At 38.9% G+C, this 19,433-nt stretch overlaps 1 protein-coding gene across 8 annotated transcripts in view; it reads right to left on the bottom strand.

Moving 5' to 3' along the window:
- Positions 1–1,016: 1,016 nt before the first annotated feature.
- The window catches only part of znf408 (zinc finger protein 408), a 49,082-nt gene continuing 30,665 nt past the window's right edge, over positions 1,017–19,433 (bottom strand). For all 8 annotated transcript variants that reach the window (XM_059975447.1, XM_059975449.1, XM_059975452.1 and 5 more), the window contains 5 exons: positions 18,411–18,685; positions 13,139–13,203; positions 8,053–8,249; positions 5,500–6,444; positions 1,017–3,039 (listed from right to left, as the gene is read on the bottom strand). In XM_059975447.1, the coding sequence (XP_059831430.1) occupies positions 1,775–3,039; positions 5,500–6,444; positions 8,053–8,249; positions 13,139–13,203; positions 18,411–18,685 (2,747 nt within the window). In that variant the 3' untranslated portion in view covers positions 1,017–1,774. The remainder of the gene's footprint in view (positions 3,040–5,499; positions 6,445–8,052; positions 8,250–13,138; positions 13,204–18,410; positions 18,686–19,433) is intronic.

Below are 19,433 nucleotides of genomic sequence, written 5' to 3'. Positions count from 1 at the left end.
GTGGGTCTTTTGGCACCTAAGACAGGAAGAGCAATAATGCTGGATATTAACATACATAGCTAGTCAATAGAATCTGAGGCTTACTCTCAGGTAGGTTTTCTGCTGATCCAAATGGCCAGCCCAGGGTACGGTATGAGCAAGGTGTAAAATGAGGGGCCTGCCAATCAGTTGTTGGGGTAACTGCCACATATATGGTGATTTCTTTACAGCTAAAGGACCCCTTCACCTGAGACACACCTGTTTGTTGTAGGGTAGCTATGTCTGGGGATCTGCCAATGATCTATGGTGAGGTTTATGGTGTTAGGTGGGTGGTCAGGTGTACCTAATGCATTTCCCAAGCGGTGTTTCTGACGTGATTTACCTGGCCCTTTCTTACCCCCCTCAAATAGTCTATTAGCCGCTGCTTTGGTTTGGGACTGTGTCAACGCAGGGCAAGACTACAGTGGAGTCAATATTACCCAACAAATCTAGGCATGGTAAACCTCTACCAATTACCATATCTTTTGGCAAATCATCAACCACACCCACCAGCAGTAGGATACATTGTCCACCACCCCAAGAATAACATCAGCAGCAGGCTACCTTTTAACATCTCTGTGTACACATTGATGGTGGTCTAGTAGTAAGGATTTGGCGCTTTCACTGCCGCAGCATGGGTTCAATTCCCGGTCAGGGACCCATCTGTCAGACTTGGCTATCAGGTGCGGGTTTTACTGCAACAAATTGATGCATCGCTAAGTAATGAGAAGCTCAGAATGTGATTCCAAGCCAGCTTTAAAGATAATCCTCAGGATGTGCAAATTGAAGCAAGGCTGCCAAAAACTCTCCATTCTTGTTCCCTGATGTAGTGTTGACTGGTTTGCTTGGGCTGCTGGATGTGATCTTGTCCAACTGGTCTTGCATGTTCAGCCACTTCATGTGGTACTCACACATTAACCAAATGAATGTAAGCCTGCATTCACATATAGACTAAGCACTTGTGAACCAGTTAAATTTTTTTAAGAATTCAATTGAATTGTAATAATTTTTATTGACAGCAGTGTTTTCTTTTACTTCCAGAAGGTTTGAAATGAATTCAGATTCTTAACCTGGCATTTGAACCCATGTTCTCTATGCTGTTGGTCAAAACCTCTGGATTACTAACCCAGTGTTGGGAAATCATTAGCACTCAAACCCTGAGACATGCTTTGACGTTATTTCAACTGTTACTTTCAACAAATATACATTATGAGTTTTTTAACATTAATTAAGGATTGCATGAAATCAATATATTCCTCTTCACCCCCCCAAGCAGAGTGTCTTTGATTATTATCATTGATATTTTTAATGCAAGGATTAATAATTTTAATTTATCTTGCATGTTTAGACAGAGACACTAAATGTCATAACCAGGAAATGTTAGCTTAGTGCATATTGCAACATTAACAAAAATGACCAGAGGCAAGTGGTTCAACAGCTTTTGTCCTTCAGCTGCAAAATTAATTAGTTTTGTATTGAAATCTTCGCAGCATTGGAGTTAGTCCGACAGCCATTGCTCACGCACTTCATCAAGTAATTCTGGCACTATAAAAACCTATAATGATTTATATAATGCACTTACAAAGAAATGTGTGGGGTTTGAGTGCAAGGATGCTGCTGCCGTAAGTCTTTACAATCAACGGCAGTCAAATCACTTGTACTATAGATTAATTTGTGTCAGGCACGATCTAAAATGTAACTGCTTCAGTTTCATGTACAAAGTTGAACGTGTTAATAAAGGCATTGTTAATGGAGCTCAACTTCCAGTTGATATTTCTACTATCTCAGCTACAATATTAAACCCATTGTCCTCTTCAATAACAACAGCATTGTTGGCCAATTTCTCTTGCTCTATTGCAGCACAATTTCTGGAAGTGACTTCATCAGTGTAATCTTCAGAGTCTGCTATAATTATTTCTATGATATCACCATTCCCACGTCGTTGACTTCCCGCCTGAGTGAACACATCCTGCAAATTGTCTTTGACCGCTGCTCCGGACTCCGGAGTTGAACTGCGCTCCACCTGCTGGAATGTAATACTCTGTTCACTTGCACTCTCAGCTTCAGTACCTGCCATTTCACTCTCCTCGTGTTCCCCATCTGGGATTTCTACCATTTCAATGGTGTGCACATAAAGGTTGAAAACAACACTTTCATTTCTAAGAGGGCTGTTGCTCTCTTGACCAGCTGTCTTTAAACCCACTTTTCTCATTTGTTTCGGTATTTCTGCAAGAGGTTTGCTTTCAGAGCTTTCTTTCTCCAAAGAGGCGATGGCTTCTGCGACCTCCCCTACACTTCGTGCTTCACTTTTCTTGTGAGACAGCCTGTGCCTCTTTAAGCTCTGAGTCATTGTGTACCCTTTGCCACAGATGTCACATTTAAACGGCTTTTCAGTCAAGTGGATTCTCTGATGCCTCCGGAGCTTAGTTGCAAGGGTATAAGCCTTACCACACTGATCGCATTTAAAGGGTCGTTCACCTGTATGCAGGCGCTCATGAGCCCTGAAGGTATGCGGGTCCCTCAATGTTTTGCCACATATCGTGCAGAGGTAGACCTGCCCGGTGTGTGAAATGCGGTGCCTGCGCAGTTCAGGCAGCTGTGAGAAGAACTCACCACAGTCGTCACACTTGTATGGTTTCTCCCCAGTGTGGATGCGCTGATGCCCGCGGAGGTTGCCAATCTGCCTGAAGGCTTTGCCGCAGTACGTGCAAGTAAATGGCTTTTCGCCCGTATGTAGCCTCATGTGGTTCTTCAGTGAGCCGGGATTGGCCAGCTCTTTGTCACACACGCTACAGCGACATGCCCGTGGGTTGCCAATGTTCATGGCCTTAAGGCGATGGAGCTTCTTGTGAATCCGGAGTGACGGTGGCCTGGCGAACGCCTTTCCACACTCGTTGCATACAAATGGACGTTCCCCTGAGTGAACCCGCTCATGCTCTCGAAGATCTCGTTTCAATGCGTAGGCCTTATCGCATTGCTGACATTTGAATGGACGCTCTCCTCTGTGCAGCATCTGATGGGCTATAGAAAATATATGGTTAGGAGACTATTTAAAACAATAACCAGTCTGCAAGTGAAAGATAGTAAATCTTATAATTGAGAAAACAAATTGTTTTCTGTCCTTAATTTCCTACAAGTTACTTGCTGCACTCCTCTGGGACAACATCATATTGCTGCATGTGGTAAAATTGGTTGCCTGCATAGTTGCTGACAGTTTAACTAAATCTGTCCATGCTTTCTGTTTGTCAGAACTGGCCAATTCTGCTATATAGGTCATTCATCAGTGATGTTAATTCAGTTTTTCCTCTTTCCACGAGCATGGCCTGACTGCTTAGTATTTCCTAATGTCTTCATCTCATATCTTTTACACTCCTCCTCATCCTTTCTGCAACATTGTTTTCTCTTCCTGGACTTTAAAAAAAAAATTACCTACAACTTGAATTGCTAACTTTGTTTCTCCTCTTTCAGATGATGAATGATAGAACTCCTGTGTGGTTCCATCCTCTTATTTACTCAATGGCAACCTTGCCCCGCCAAATTAGGGAGAAATGCAGAACTCCAATAACAGATGCAATAATTCCACAACTCAACAAGGCACTGATAGAAGGTTAAACAATATGAGAGATAGATGTCAATCCACAGGGCTCCGGTATTACCCTCTTTAGTGGTGGTAGATTCCAGAGTACACAGCAATGCTCTACCCACATCTGCATGTGCCAAAGCTCAGGACTGCCAACCAGTATCCATGTCAACTCTGATATCTCAACTGGGCAAGTATTATCATATCAAGCAAATAGAAAAATTTGTAAGTGTAAACACCCAAGATGTTTTTGAACTCTAATATGACAATGTTTTCTGCAGAATTTGGTATTGTGCAGATTAAAGCAAGATTAGTAACTTCTTGATGCCTATGTGACAAAGTCTGAAGTTGTCTGCTATACTCAAACTATAATGGACAACTAGGATATTAAATTCAGGGAAAATAATCAAAACTCTGCATGTCAATGTACCTGACATTAATCCATTGCCCAGATCTTAACTTACCATTTCACCTGATAGCGTCTTTGATATTTTTCAAATCCTATACAAAAACCAAAAGTAAAATCAATAGAAATCAGAGATGGAGCCTTTTAAAGAAGGGCAGCTAGTAACAGGGGATGAACCTCCCAAAATACGAAAATTTTCAAGGATCAACCTCAGCTAGAAAAATTGTGGAGAGTTGTGCTGATCTAACAAAGAGAGTACAGATTGGGAACAGTTGATCATTCATCACAACAATGAACAAATCACTCAGCTAGGGCATTTAGTTAAAAATAGTTTTAAATCACCATGTGAGGGGATATTAAAAAAATCATTGACATTTTGAACTTAAAAAAAATTCTGTATTATGGCTAATTCAGAAAGACATGGTTTGGGCAAGATATTCCCTATTGTTTAGGCGGGGGGAGAAGAGAATGCCTCGTATTAATCTCTCCCACAAGTAAAATACTTTGATTCCAAGGTGAAAGAAACACATCGTAAATTTCACTTCAACAATTTGTTCTGACACATGGACTTCCTTGTTGTACCCGAGTTCTGAGCAATGGGCTCACACTAGTTAATCCAATACCACTACCTTTCTGAATTTTTTAGGAAGTTGAAAGCACTATTCAATTAAAGATTCTGTTACACCTTTTGGGCAAGAAATATACAAATTATACAGATGATCTTTTGAACACTGGGTACTATTGAATAGCTTTGATTACAAGTAAAAATGTAAGTTGCTTCCTCCAAAGTGCCACTGAGAGGCAGGGATTGTATATGTTATATGAAAACACGAATAACATGGTGACCATGAACTTGGGTCCAGCACCATCTATGGAAGTGAATAAACAGTTGATGTTTTGGATTGACTCTTGGAATTCTCAATAATCTGTCCACCATCCTTTACTTCACTGACATCAATAAGCTAGGTCATGAAATATCAACTCATTATTTGGTCAGGGATCTCACTGAACACAAGTGGTCTGTTGCATTTCCATCTCACCACAGAAACTACACTTCCAAAGTTATGAATGGCTGCATGAAGCCCTGAAGTTGTGAAAGGGGACATGTAAATGCAGCACTGTACTTGCTGATACTCCATTAGATACCTTAATCAGAAAGCCATTTCCAGATTTACAGTGCCGATGAATAAGTGTAACTGCTTTGTCCTCTTCCAACAAATTCATCAAGATGCCAATGAAACATCAGTTAATTAGAGAGGTCTATAAGCCATTATATCAGTTGGCACACGAAGCAATGTCAAGGGAAAGGAGAACATTTAAAAAATGACTTTATTCAGGATAATGACCTTTTAGAGAAATTTAGAAACGTCCCCGTTTTCCTCCTTGCACTGCTTCTAGTGTAAATAACAAAAAAAAATAAACACACGATATATGGTCACATTCTCCAAATTAACTCTCTGATATGAAAAAGATTAATATTATTTTTTCCATTTACCTTTAAAACTCTCCTCAGAGCTATAGCGCTTCCCACATTCATTGCACATGTATGGTTTGTACCCTGTGTGCGTGAAACGATGTTTCTTCAGGTGACATAACTGAATGAAACCTTTCCCACAGTCATCACACTGGTACCTCCTCTCACTGGGGTCAATCTGGGAACTGTTACGCCGACAAAACTTCTTACTTTCTCCCGACTTGTTCTGAGGTGTGAGATTATCCTTTGCTTGAACATGATCTCCATTTTCTACTGGAGGTTTTTGCCCGTCCCCCTTCATATTACACAAGGGCAAATCTCCACCTGATTTTGCTTCCCCAGAGTTGTCAGTTGACTTGGTCTCTGTATTTTGTTCACAGCATTCATCTAGACTGTCAACATTCCTCTTCTGATTGTGTCTTAACTTTGTTTTCCTCCTCTTTTTCAGTATGTTCTCTTGTGTTACCTGCACTTTCAGTCTGTCTGAATCGAGTCCAGTGTGTATCATTCGAGCTCTTCCAACTGGAGGACTTCTAAGAGTCTTGTTGCATATTAATGATCGCAAAGTCCTCTCACCTAGTCCAAACTGATTATTTTTCTTCAGCTTTTTAGCCTTAATGTTACTGGAATTTTGTGGCTTTTTGGCAACCCCAGGATCAACCTGCCTCTTGTCATTCTGTTTGGAGGAACTAACTGGCAGCACTGCCTCCTCAGTTAATTTTGATTTGAGTTTCTTCAAGGCAAACCAATTCACTTTCTTCTTTGACAGTTTGTTCTGAATTTCATGTTTGATTTGAAGCCGCTGTGACCTTTTAACAGGCTGATCTACTTTCACCACGTCCTTACACTCCATGTCCTTTACTGCAACATTTAGCTTGGTGCACAGTTGCCCAGACGGAGGTACCTCAGCTGACTTTTTAGCACCATCTGTCAGTATTCTGTCCTCAAGCTCTTCATCCAATACATCTGTTAACGAGAGATCAGAGCTTTTGATATTAAAAACTTCATCAGTGCTGTACAATTATGGTGTTCACATAGATAATTTAATGTTTTGAGGTACAAAACAATCTATACAGCAACTAAGATAATATTCCAAGTTTAAAGGAGAATTAAAGAAATGTACCTTAGTAGAATTTACCTTAGTAGAGCAGGGATACACAATATAAAAATGATAGGAAAGAATGACACACACATCAGCTGCTTGCTTTTAGCAACTGGGAATGTAGTGGGTGGAACAACAGCCCAGCTAATGGAGCAGCTGTCTCAGAGTTTAAGCTTGCACCTTTCCACCCTGCAGTAGTGTCTGTGTGGAATTTGCATGTTTTCCCTTGTTGTTCAAAGTTTCCTCCACATGTGGGATTCAATATTATTAGTGACCACTATAAATTTCCCCTAGTGTGTAGGTGAGTGGTAGAATCTGAGGGAAACTGGTGGATAATGGGGAGAATAAGATTTGTAAATGGGTTCTTGATGGCCAGACATATACAGTCGAAGTTACAGGCCAAGACCTTTCATCAGGTTGACTGTTTATTCCTCTCCATAGATGCTGACTGACCTGATGAGTTCTTCTGGCATTTTGTGTGTTGCTCTGCATTTCCAGCATTGGCAGCTGAAAGGCCTGTTTCTATGTTCTCTCATTTAAAAAAAACAAACCAGTTCACCTGTGATTATTTGAAATTGTGGTCTAAAAAGAGTATCAATATCCATAAACATGGAAATTATAGGATCATTGTAAAAATCACACATATTTCACCAATGTCCCTCTCCCTCTGGGAAAGATATTGCTGTTCATATCCAGTCTGGCCTTGACATGACACCGGATCCACAGGCGTCATTTACTCTTAACAGCATCCTCAGTTCTGGAGAACTTGGGCATACACTTTAAACGCTGATGATGCCAGTGATGTTTGTATCCTGTGTAACATGCTGTAAGGTTTCACTGATATAGTAATGGCCTCTCTGTAATGTTTTGCTGCTAATGTAATGGTTTCTCTGTAGCAGCAATGTTTGGGTTAGAGATAACGGGACTTTGGAATGTGGGAGCTATCCAATGAGAGAAATGTTGTTCTTTCTGGTGAGTCTGGAAGAGAGATTTTCGCAGTCTTTTGTCGGGAGAGAGGACAGAGGAAGATGCGTGTGCAGAGAGCTGTTAGACCACCAGGTGGAGTGGACTGGGGGCAAGGGTCCAAAGGTCGGCGACACTTGGAGGTCCAAGGTTGATGAATGGTCGTATCAGTGAGCTCCAATGTGCACTTTTGACTTTTTCCTTAAAATGAGCTCTCTTTCTTTTTGTTTTCTTTACTAGCCCTATATTCAGATTAAGATTTATAAAGTTCAGTCATTTAACTGCATACGGTGTACCGTCTGATATGTCGTGGTGCAGATTTGTAACTGGGCAACACATCACGCAGCATCCACACAAATGAGATTTCTCAGTTTATTGGGGCCAGAAGCTGTCTTCCCCTAGACGGACATGTGCCGGCCGAGCCTGAGGGTTACACCTATAAATAGATAAATAAAACAAATAGCATGCTTTCTACACAAGGGTATGGAATATCCTAAAAGCACATTTACCTGTGCAAGTATTGACAACATCATTGTCCTTCTGTGTATTACTTAGTCCCTGTGCTGATTGAACAAGATTCTCCTCAGGCCACAAGAGAAGCTCCTGGCCCAGTTCAATATTTTTACAAACCCGGTAGTAGATCTTTCCATAAAACTGGAAAATGATTGCATTGCTCTCTTCTTTTGTTCTTGCCTTGTTTGCATATCTGTAAAAACAGCGCATTTCATTATCCATCTGTAATCGTGTCTGGGCCTTTGCAACCGTCATTTGTAACAACTTTCAATTTTACAAATTCTAACTTGTTTTATTTAACTGCTATGATATTATATTGACTTAAAATTACTAGAGTGCTCTCATCCACCTCCATTACAGTGCTACTGGAACAGACATTGAGGCATTTTCTCAGTTTTCTGATACTGTGGAGTAGTTGTGATTTGTGGAAGGAGTAAAAAGGGGAATGCTATGACAAAATACCATAAACAAAATATATTTTTCTCAGAAATGTATTATGCATTTGTGTGAGATTCACTGATTGCAACAAATTTCAGCTGTCCAGTTTTTGATTCCACCTGAACCAATTAATTAAATTATAGTCTATGATGATTCCCCAGTATCCTCCAAAACAGGTTATTCATTTTGATATTATTGTGAGATGACCCCAAAATAATCTTTAAAATAGACAATACGATGAAAGATTCGTATACAATGGATTTCGGTTAATTGGGACAGCCACTTATTTGGGACAATTCTTAAGCAACAAAAAATAATCAAGAAAATACCCAGGATTTCATTCATTTATTTGGGATGCTATGCCACTTAATTGGGACAGGAGACTATTGCTGTAGTTTCTAACTAGTTTTAGTCGTGTGCACGAGTGCCCATTAGACACGACACCGTGTGTAAAGCAAAGTTTTTTTTAAATAGCATCAGTTGTGTCAGCTAGTGTTCAAAAAGCAATGATTTTTGTCACTGATAGTTGGCAAGAAATAAGACAGACAATTCAGAATTGTTCTGCTCACTACAGTTTCATGCATTCAGGTTTGGAGATGTCAGAAACAGCTGGGAGTGAAAATGAAACGACTTCATACTTCAAGTTAGGAACTATGAAGGATTTGAAGGTAATGACAATTACCTTGAATGTTACATTGAAAATGAAGATTTGGAGGATACATCATTGAAAGAATTGTATGAAGGCAGTCCATTAACTGCACTAGGTGCCTGCGCTGATTTTGTTCATTTACAGTCAATCGGAAGAACAAAGCAGTGTACACTGGACGAATTTCTCCATCGATAACTATTAGGAGCTAATACAGTTTTATAGTACTATAGTAATAATAGGTGGTGTTCTAATTTGTTCTGTCATTTAATTTGCATATAATTTAATACAGTTTGTTTTTTTAAATACCTTTTAAATGATTTCCATGAAACTTTGGCTAATTGGAGCAGCTGCTTAATTGGGCCAAAATACTCTGGTCCTGATGTGTCCCAATTAAGTCCATAAGACCACAAGATATAGGAGCAGAATTAGGCTATATGGGCCATTTTGTCTGCTCCGCCATTTCATCATGGCTGATCCAATTGTCCTCTCAGCTCCAATCTCCTTTCTCCCATATCTCTTCATGCCCTGACCAATCAAGAATTCATCAACCTCTGCCTTAAATATGCATAAAGACTTGGCCTCCACAGCTGCCTTGGCAAAGAATTCCACAGGTTCACCACCTCTGGCTAAAGAAATTTCTCCTCATCTCCATTCTAAAAGGACCCCTCTCTATTCTGAGGCTGCGTCCTCTGGTCAGACTCTCCCACCATAAGAAACATCCTCTCTACATCTGCTCTATTAGACTTTTCACAATTTGATAGGTTTAAATGAGGTCACCCCTCATTTTTCTGAAATCTAGTGAATACAGGCCCAGAGCCATTAGACACTCTTCATATGACAAGCTATTTAGTCCTGGGATCATTTTCATGAACCTCCTTTGGATCTTCTCCAGTTTCAGCACATTATTTTTAAGATAAGGGGCCCAAACCTGCTCACAATACTCCAAGTGCTTCATAAAATTGCAACATTACATCCTTGCTTTTATATTCTTTTCTTTCTTTTTTTTTTCTTTCTTTCTAAATCTTTTTATTAATATTAATAATATGGACAGAATACAGATGATATATTGATAAAGAAATTACCAACATACACATTCCATTACATATGAAAAAAAAACATACATAATAGTTACAATATAAATGAGTTTACCAAGACATAAGCCATAAGATATATGTATGGACATAGTAAATCTAAATATTTCATAATGTATAATATAAAAAAAAACAGAAAAAAGAAAGAAAAAAAAACAAAAAAAAATTTATATAATGCAGAACTAACTAATCTAATAACTATAGCTAATAAGTAATATAAAAGAAAAAAAAACAAACAAAAGAGAAGGAAAAAAAAAAAGTGGGCTGTTTATAATATCTCACAAAAATAAGTATTCATCAATGCCGTCACTTCCGGTCCTCTCAAAATACATAAGCTAAAAGCTGGGAAATCAAATGTACTTGGCAAAGGGTCATATTACATCATATGAAAATGTTGAATAAATGGTCTCCATAACTTCTGAAACTTCTGAACTTTCATTCTGAAATTGCGTCTTTAACTCACATGTTTTGGTCGTGTTCATTTTTGGAGAAATATTGGAAAGATATTTTTGATATTATATCTGCGGTTTTGAATATTGATTTACAACCTCATCCTATTACCGCAATTTTTGGTTTACCAATGTTAGATTCACAGCATTTATCTTCTTCAGCCCGTCGAATGATTGCATTTCTAACTTTGATGGCTAGAAGATCTATATTGTTGAATTGTTGAATTGGAAAGAAATTGATCCTCCCACTGTATTTAATTGGTTCTCCCAAACTATGTTATGTTTAAATTTAGAAAAAATTAGAAGTGGTACTTTTGAGACTTCTATTAAATTTGAAAAGTTATGGAGACTTTTATATTCTACTCCTCCTGAAATGAATGCTAATATTCTATTTGCCTTCCTCACCACAGACTCAACCTGCAACTTAACCCTTACGGAATCCTGCACAAGGACTCCTAAGTCCCTTTGCCTCTCTGTTTTTTTTTTGTATTTTTCTCTCCATTTAAAAAAGTCAACACTTTCATTTGTCTACCAAAGTGTAAGATCATACACTTCCTAACACTGTATTTCATTTCCCATTTCTTTGCCATTCTCTTAATCTGTCAAATTCCTTCTTAGCCTCTCTACTTCCTCAAAACTAACTGTCCCTCCACCTATCTTCAAATCGTCTACAAACTTTGCAACAAAGCCATCAATTCCATTATCAAAATCATTGACATATGACATAAAAAGAATTGATCCCAACACAGACCCCTGTGGAACACCACTGATCACTGGCAGCCAACCAGGAAAGGCTCCCTTTATTCCCACTCTCTGCCTCCTGCCAACCAGCCACAGCTTTATCCATACATAATCTTTCCAGTCATACCATAGGCTTATAGCTTGTTAAGCAGCCTCATGTGTGGCACCTTGTCAAAGGCCTTCTGAAAATCAAAGTACACAACATCAACTGATTTTTCATTGTCTACCTTTCTTGTTATTTCTTCAAGATTTCCCCTTGAGAAAACCATGCTGACTATGGCCTATTTTAACATGTGCCTCCAAGTACCCTGAGGCCTCATCTATAATAATTGACTTCAATATCTTCCCATCCACCGAGGTCAGACTACCTGGCTTATGTCTCTTCTGTCTCTCACCCTCTTGAAGAGTGGAGTGACATTTGCAATTTTCCTGTCTTCTGGAACCATTCCAGATTCTACTGATTCTTGAAAGATCATTACTAATGTCGCCATGATCCATTTAGCCACCTCTTTCAGAACTCTGGGGTGTAGTCCATCTGGTCCAGGTGACTTAACTACGTTCAGATTTTATAGTTTCCCCAAGAAGCCTCTCTCTAGTTATGGTAACTTCATGTCCCCGACACCTGGAACTTCCACCATACTGCCAGTGTTTTCCACAGTGAAGACTGATGCAAAATACTTACTCAGTTTGTCAGCTAGTTCCTTGTCACCCATTACTACCTCTCCAGCAGTCCAAAATCCACTCCCGTCTCAACAGGAATCTACTCTATTTACATTTTTGACAGATCAAATCAGTACAGAATTCTGTATTTTAACAGATGGCAACGCCAAAGACAAGGTGAAGACAGTTTGTTAAAAGACTGTTCTTCAGACTCATTTACATGCAAATCTGCTATGGCAATAATCACAGATGCAGCAGGAATGAAAAGCCAATATGAACATTCCACGTGTTCCCCCAGAGCACTTTCATGATCTCAACTGCATGGATCTTTACCAAAATTGAGAAATCTTGCATTGTTACACAAATCAACCCTTTCTAAGGGGTTGTGTGATGGCAGTGAAACCGTTTCAAGATAATAAGAAAACAGTCTTTGGTCACTGGAGCCAGATGATGATAGAGAATTAATTACCAGTTGTAATAATTTTACACAATTTCATTGCCATTAATAGACCCAAGTGAACAACTGGAAGGCAACAGCAGCTGAGGCAAAATGAGATGAACTTCTGTAAGTGATTTGTCACATTCAGCTTGATGAAGCAGTGTCAACTTGTTTCTGTGTTAATGAAAAGGAGCCAACTTAGGAACGAAAAATACATGAATAGATCCAATATGCAGCCCAAATAAACATAATCTGGCTTGGTATTATTTAATATTGACTTGTAGGCTATGCAGTAACCAATGGCTGATGTAATCATAGTGGCATGATCTTTTGGGATCAATAAATTTATTGATCTGCAGCCAGTGATTCCTGGCTGATAACCAGGTAGTGACTTGTTATGCTAGTATAAGTTAAGGTGGCAGGATAGAGACTTTATTGAAAAATTCATGTATTGACCATTGGAACATTACATCATTTCTGTATTCCAGTCTTCCCAAAAACTAAAGGGAGTTGTGTGAGAACAAATTAGAGTTTACAATAAATCAAAGTGTAACAAACTCATGCTCTGGAAATGCTTGCTGATTGTTAACTACGTGTACATGAAAAGGACATTACCTCATCCAATTTGAGAGTGACTGGTTGACCTGAGTTTCTCCTGCTTTTTCACCACTGTCTTCAAGCTGTATTATCAAAGACAATAACAATAAGTCACAAGGGCCCAGAACAAAGATAGAAAAATAGCCAAATTCATAGGGATGACTGTGTCAGTATTAGTCCATTGTCAGCAATTACCACCCACACTATGGACCCTCATCACTAGTCATAGACAGCCAACCAGAAAAGTCCCCTTTTATTCCCACTCTGTCTCCTGCTGGTCAGCCAATCTTCTATCCATGCTAGTATCTTTCTGGTAATGCCCTGTGCTCTTGCACTATTAAGCTGCCTCATGCACAGCACCTTATCAAAGACCTGCTAAAAAGCAACATCGACTGAATCTCCTTCACCTATCCTGCCTGTAATTTCCTCAAAGAATTCCATCAGATTTGTCAGGCAAGATTTCCACTTAAGAAAACTTAGGCCTATTTTGCCATGTTGCTCCAAGCACCCCAAAATGTCATCCTTAATAACAGACACCAACTCCTTTCTATCTATTGAAGTCAGGGTGACAGTATCATTTCTTTCTTCTGCCTTCCTCCCTTCTTAGAGTGGAGTGACATTTGCAATTCTACACTCCTCCTGAACCATTCCAGAATCTAATAATTCTTGAAATATCATTACTCTTACCTCCACAAACTCTTCAGCTACCTCTTACAGAACTCTGGGGTATAGTCCATCTGATCTAGGTGATTTATGTACCTTCAGACATGTCAGCTTCTCAAGAAGCTACTCCTTAGTAATAGCAAGACACTCACTTTTGCCTCTCACATTTCTGGTACTCTGCTAGTGTCTTCCAGTGAACACTCACACAAAATACTTAAGTTCATCTGCCATTTCTGTCTCCGATTACTATTCTTCAGCATCACTTTCAAGCAGTTCGATGTCCACTCGCATCTCTCTTTTACTCTTTTTATATTTGTAAAACCTTCTTGTATCCTCTTTTATATTATTATCTAGCTTTCCTTCATATTTTATCTTTTCTCCCTTTATGGCTTTTTTGTTGTCTTCTGCTAGTTTTTAAAAGCTTCCCAAATCCTCTAATTGCCCACTAGTTTTTGCTAAATTATATGCCTTATCTTTCATTTTAACGTTGTCTTTGACTTCCCTTGTCAGACATGGTTGGGTCACCCCTTTAAAAAAAATTCATCTTTAGGTTGCACTTTTTCTGCACTTCCTGAATTGCTCCCAGAAGCACCATCCATTGCTGTTCTGCTGTCATCCCTGCTAATGTCTCCTTCCAATCAACTTTGGCCAGCCCCTCTTGCATGCCTCTGTAGTTCCCTTTACTCCACCATAATACTGACATATCCGATTTTAGCTTCTTCTCAAACTGCAGGGTGAATTCTATATTACGATCACTGCCTACTAAGGGTTGCTTTAGCTTAAGCTCACTGATCAAACCTGTGTCATTAAGTAACATCCCATTCAGAATTGCCATTCCCTTTGTAGGTTCACCCACAAGCTGCTCTAAAAACCTATTTTGTAGGCATTCTACAAATTCTCTCTTGGGATTCAGCACCAACCTTATTTTCCTAATCTACCTGCATATTGAAATTCTCATGGCTATTGCAACATTGCCCTTTTTGACACACATTTTTTCTCTCTCATTGTAATTCGCAGCACACATCCTGGCTACTATTCAGAAGCCCACATACAACTGCCATCAGGGAGTTTTTACCCTTGCAGTTTCTTAACTCTGCCTAAATTTTACATCTTCCGATCTTATGTTACCTCTAAGGATCTGATTTTTTAAAGAAAACCAACAGTCACCTCACCCCCTCTGCCTACCTGCTTGTTCTTTTGATACAACATGTGTCTTTGGATGCACATTCAATCATACCAACATGATTGTTTTCTTTGACCACTGTCCATTACCTGACAGATTACAGCTTGTACTACACATGAAGTTTGAAGCATCACAGCAAAACTTCCAATGGTCTAAATTATAATGAACAAATAAATAAAGGCTCAGTTTCTCAACTCTTCTTGTGCAATTCATTTGACACTTGTCACTTTTGCCCAACTCCATGTTTCAACTTTCTTCAGTAATTGAACAATATCAGTAATGTTGTAAGGCATTACCGCTTTCCACCTTTTCTGTGGTGAAGGCAGGAAGGGAATGAAACCCATAATCACTACAGCATTTGGTGTAATCCATTTGCCACAACTTTTAGGCCAAGATAAATTACAACTTTATGTACAAATGCATATCCATTCTTGTGAGTTTTGTATTTAAAAGCCTTAATTTTTTTTTTATTATCCAAAGATCATTTTGATTGCATAGACAATAACCTAAGACATGACTGTAATATCTTCTCCATTATACAAAAAAGATAAAATATTAGCTTTATTGGTCACATGCACAATCTGGCATAATATTTTAATACCTTCCAACCTAATAAAGTGGCCACTGAATGTATGTCTGTGGCCTTCTGCTGCTGTAGCCCATCCACTTCAAAGTTAGATGTTTTGTGCATTCAGGGACTCTCTTCTGCACACCATTGTTAGAAAGAGTGGTTATTTGAGTTACTGTCAGCTTGAGCCTTTCTGGCCATTCTCCTCTGACCTCTTTCATTAACAAGGTGCTTTTGCTCACAATTGCTGCTCACTAGATTTTTTTTGTTTTTCCACACCATTTTCTGTAAACTCTAGACTGTTTTGTGTGAAAATGCCAGGACATCAGCTGTTTCTGAGATATTCAACACGTACGTTTAATGTCAGAGGAATGTATACAATATATACCCTGAAATCCTTTCTTCACAATCATCCATGAAAACAGAGGAGTGCCCCAAACCACCCTATCTGGCATGAACCATCATTCCATGGACAAAGTCACTTACATCACACCTCTTCCCCATTGTGATGATTGGTCTGAACAACAACTGAACTTCTTGACCACGTCTACATGCTTTTCTCCAATAAGTTGCTGTCATATAATTGGCTGATCAGATATTTGCGTTATTATGTGTATGACTGTACATCAAGACAGACTAAAGAGGTGCAGGGGCAACTCACAAGTGTTGCCATGCTTCCGGCACTAACATAGCATGCTCACAACGAACTAATCTCATCTGCAAGTCTTTGGAATTTGGGAGGAAACCAGAGCACCTGGAAGAAATTCACATGGTTAAGGGGAGAACGTACCAATTCCTTAGAGATAGCAGCAGGAATTGATCCCCATTCGCTAGCTAATAAGGCACACATAATTGAGGGCTTCATTAATAGAGACAGTGTATCATTATAAAGCACAGGTCTAGCCACAAATGGAGTATTATATTCAATTCTGGTCACTCACTATAGAAAGAATGTAGAGGCACTGAAGAGGGTCCAGACAAGATTTACCAAAACACTTTTGCGATGAAAGGCTACAGTAGGAAGTATGAAAGAGATTTCTCTGGAAAAGGGAAAGCTCGGCAAGATCTGAAGGAAATACAAAAGGTCTGTGTAGTAGGTGGTGGAATGTTGGTACCTGTCACAGATACAAGATAAAGGAGACGAAAACTAAAAGTGTTGTAAATTTAAAAAAATTATGTGGTTGTATGGTTGGACCATGAATTGTACTGTCTGGAGATAATATAGAAGCAAGTCCCAAAAAGGAATAGGTTAAATTAACAGCAAAGGGAAATTTCTCAGGCTATGAAGAAAGGGTGTAGAATTAGTGTGTTACTCTGGTAGAAATGCCTGCCTCTGTGCTGGAATCAATGATTCAATTAGCAAAATAATGTACAGCTTTATTTTGTGCTGTTCATTTCCCATCACATTCAAGAATTTCTATTACACTATTTGGTCTAAAAACATTTCCAAGCATTCCCATAAAAACTAAAAGGCTTATGATCAATCGCAAAGCTTTAAATCTTCCTCAGAAGCTGCTCCCACTAAAAACGTCACAATAAACACACAAAAGTTTCCCAGTTTAATGTCTGTTTAGTTTCCATTTCATTCAGCCAATTCCAGTTACTTTTCTAGAATGACTCACTAGCTGCTCAAGCTGCAGGGAGTTTATCTTACCCTGGGGCACTTACACCAGAAATGTCTCTGATGCTTGCCTGGCTCTTCACTGCGGAAGTTGTGCTAGACCCTGTCCAAAGTACTCATCCAGGAACCTCTCAGGCTACAAAGGTTGAGAGCCACTCACTCAAGTTTGGCTGTCACAATGCTCACTAAGATCACCTGTGCCTAAAACAGTTCTTGTAATCACCAGTGCCATCACCTCATTTCACAAGGTGTCTTGTGGGAGGCACGGCTTTTTCAGGTTGCTGAAAGTCACTTTGTGATTGGTTAGTTTAGACACTGCAACTACTTTTCCCATTGATTAGCTGCCTGGAGTCCAGTTTCAAATATCCTGGGTATACAGACAGCATACGTTGTAGAGTCTTTCTCCCCCTTCCTGTCTTTAAGCAAGCGGTGCATATAACCATTGGGAAGGTATGCTCCGCACACGCTTTTAGCTGAGTATGTTTGTTGAATGTATCTCTGTTGAGTATTCAGCTTTGTAGTATCTGTAACTTGGGGAACATGAATGCTCGGTTGATTTTTTACTGTTTGTAAATAAATGATTAATATCCTATTCACAGTCAATGTTTTCTGTCTCACTTGTCAGATCCACGACCCTGATTCAACATTACGTAAGGTCGGTCCGTTCTTGTCATTGTTATTGTCAATAGGTTAAGCAGGCACATTTGTTCAAATTGAACGTAGTATAAATAATATTGCAATTTATATAGAACTGCAAGAACACATTCATCATGTTTATCAGCTTCCTAACTGCACAAAATGCCAGGCATAAAGGCCATCCATTAAAAGAACATACATTTGTTATACATGCAATGAGAATATCAAACTTGGGTCTGACAAAACAGAGAACTAGTTTTTTTACAATTTGGATCAACTGTTTGTAAACTATAGAAAGCAATGAAATTTAACATAAATTAAAGATACAGTAAGCTCACATATCAGATCACTTAATTACCAATATACGTAGATAATTTTGACACCTGTTTTCAACCAGTAACTTGCACTCAATAGACATTAAACATCACACACAAAATGCTGGAGACCTTTGGGTCTTGGCCTGAAACATCAACTGCACCTTTTTCCATAGATGCTGCCTGGCCTGCTGAGTTCTTCCAGCATTTTGTGTGTGTTGCTTGAATTTCCAGCATCTGCAGATTTTCTCTTGTTAGACATTAAACATCATCTATTAAAAGAAATGTACTAATAGATGCTGTACCTCCTTTGAAATTAAAGATGTTTTTCCAACCACATCGTAACATAGCAGTTTTCCTTCTAGAGGTCCAAAGAATATTCCTCTGGGAAGTGCCTTAGAAACGCACCAAATGCCCAGCTGATTTTCCTGAGTCTGGGAAGGTCCTGCTGCCAAACCAGTAGGAAGTGTGTAGAAGGCTCGGCAGGGTAATCCAAGCTCCACTGGAGTATCTCTTATAAAAGGCGGCAAACCATGCACTGGGCAGCTCTCCTCAAAGAACTCTTGACAGTCCTCACAGACTGCAGGAAAAAAACAATGAAAAGAGAGAATTGGCATTAGGCTTAAAACAATAAAAAAACATTAAGAGTATAATTATTCCATCCAGGCAATAGAAAATATAGCAGGATTTTTAGGAAATCCACACAATTGTTTTCAATTGTGAAGGCAGTGCTTAAACCCGTCCACATATTCTTTCACTTGTACCATAACTGCTTTGCTTTTATTTTGTGTTTTCACGTTGGTTACACTCACCCCCCCCCCCCCATTTCTATCAGCTTTATATTGACATCGACACCAACTGTTTCGGGCTCCACGTACAGCATACTCAATCATCCAAGCAATTTAAAACATATTTAAAATAATAAAACAAAGCTCTTTGCAAGAGTGTTAGGAAATATTCATGTATGTTGAATGCCTTTTTCTACCGTATAATGAAAAATGGTTTTTAAATTATTTCAAAGTTAAAAGATACAAAGCTTCACTTCCTTGGCTATTCCAACAACCTTAACATTGTTACGTACCCCGTAATTGGGTATCTTACCAGCAAAGATAGGAGTATCCGTTGAAGTCTGATTATACTATTTTTAAACAGTATTTATTAGTAAAAATACACAAAAATAATATCAATGCAAATATACCGATAATATACAACATCAATACTAAACTTAAAAGTGCAGGTATAATAATAATTAATAAGAAATAAGCTCTATCCTTGTCTAGGGGATAATGAATTGTCCGATGGAAATATAAAGTTCAGTTCAGTTCATG

This window comes from Hypanus sabinus, chromosome 7, assembly GCF_030144855.1.
Source record: "Hypanus sabinus isolate sHypSab1 chromosome 7, sHypSab1.hap1, whole genome shotgun sequence".
Taxonomy (NCBI): domain Eukaryota; kingdom Metazoa; phylum Chordata; class Chondrichthyes; order Myliobatiformes; family Dasyatidae; genus Hypanus; species Hypanus sabinus.
This window is presented reverse-complemented; position numbering and strand designations above follow the sequence as displayed.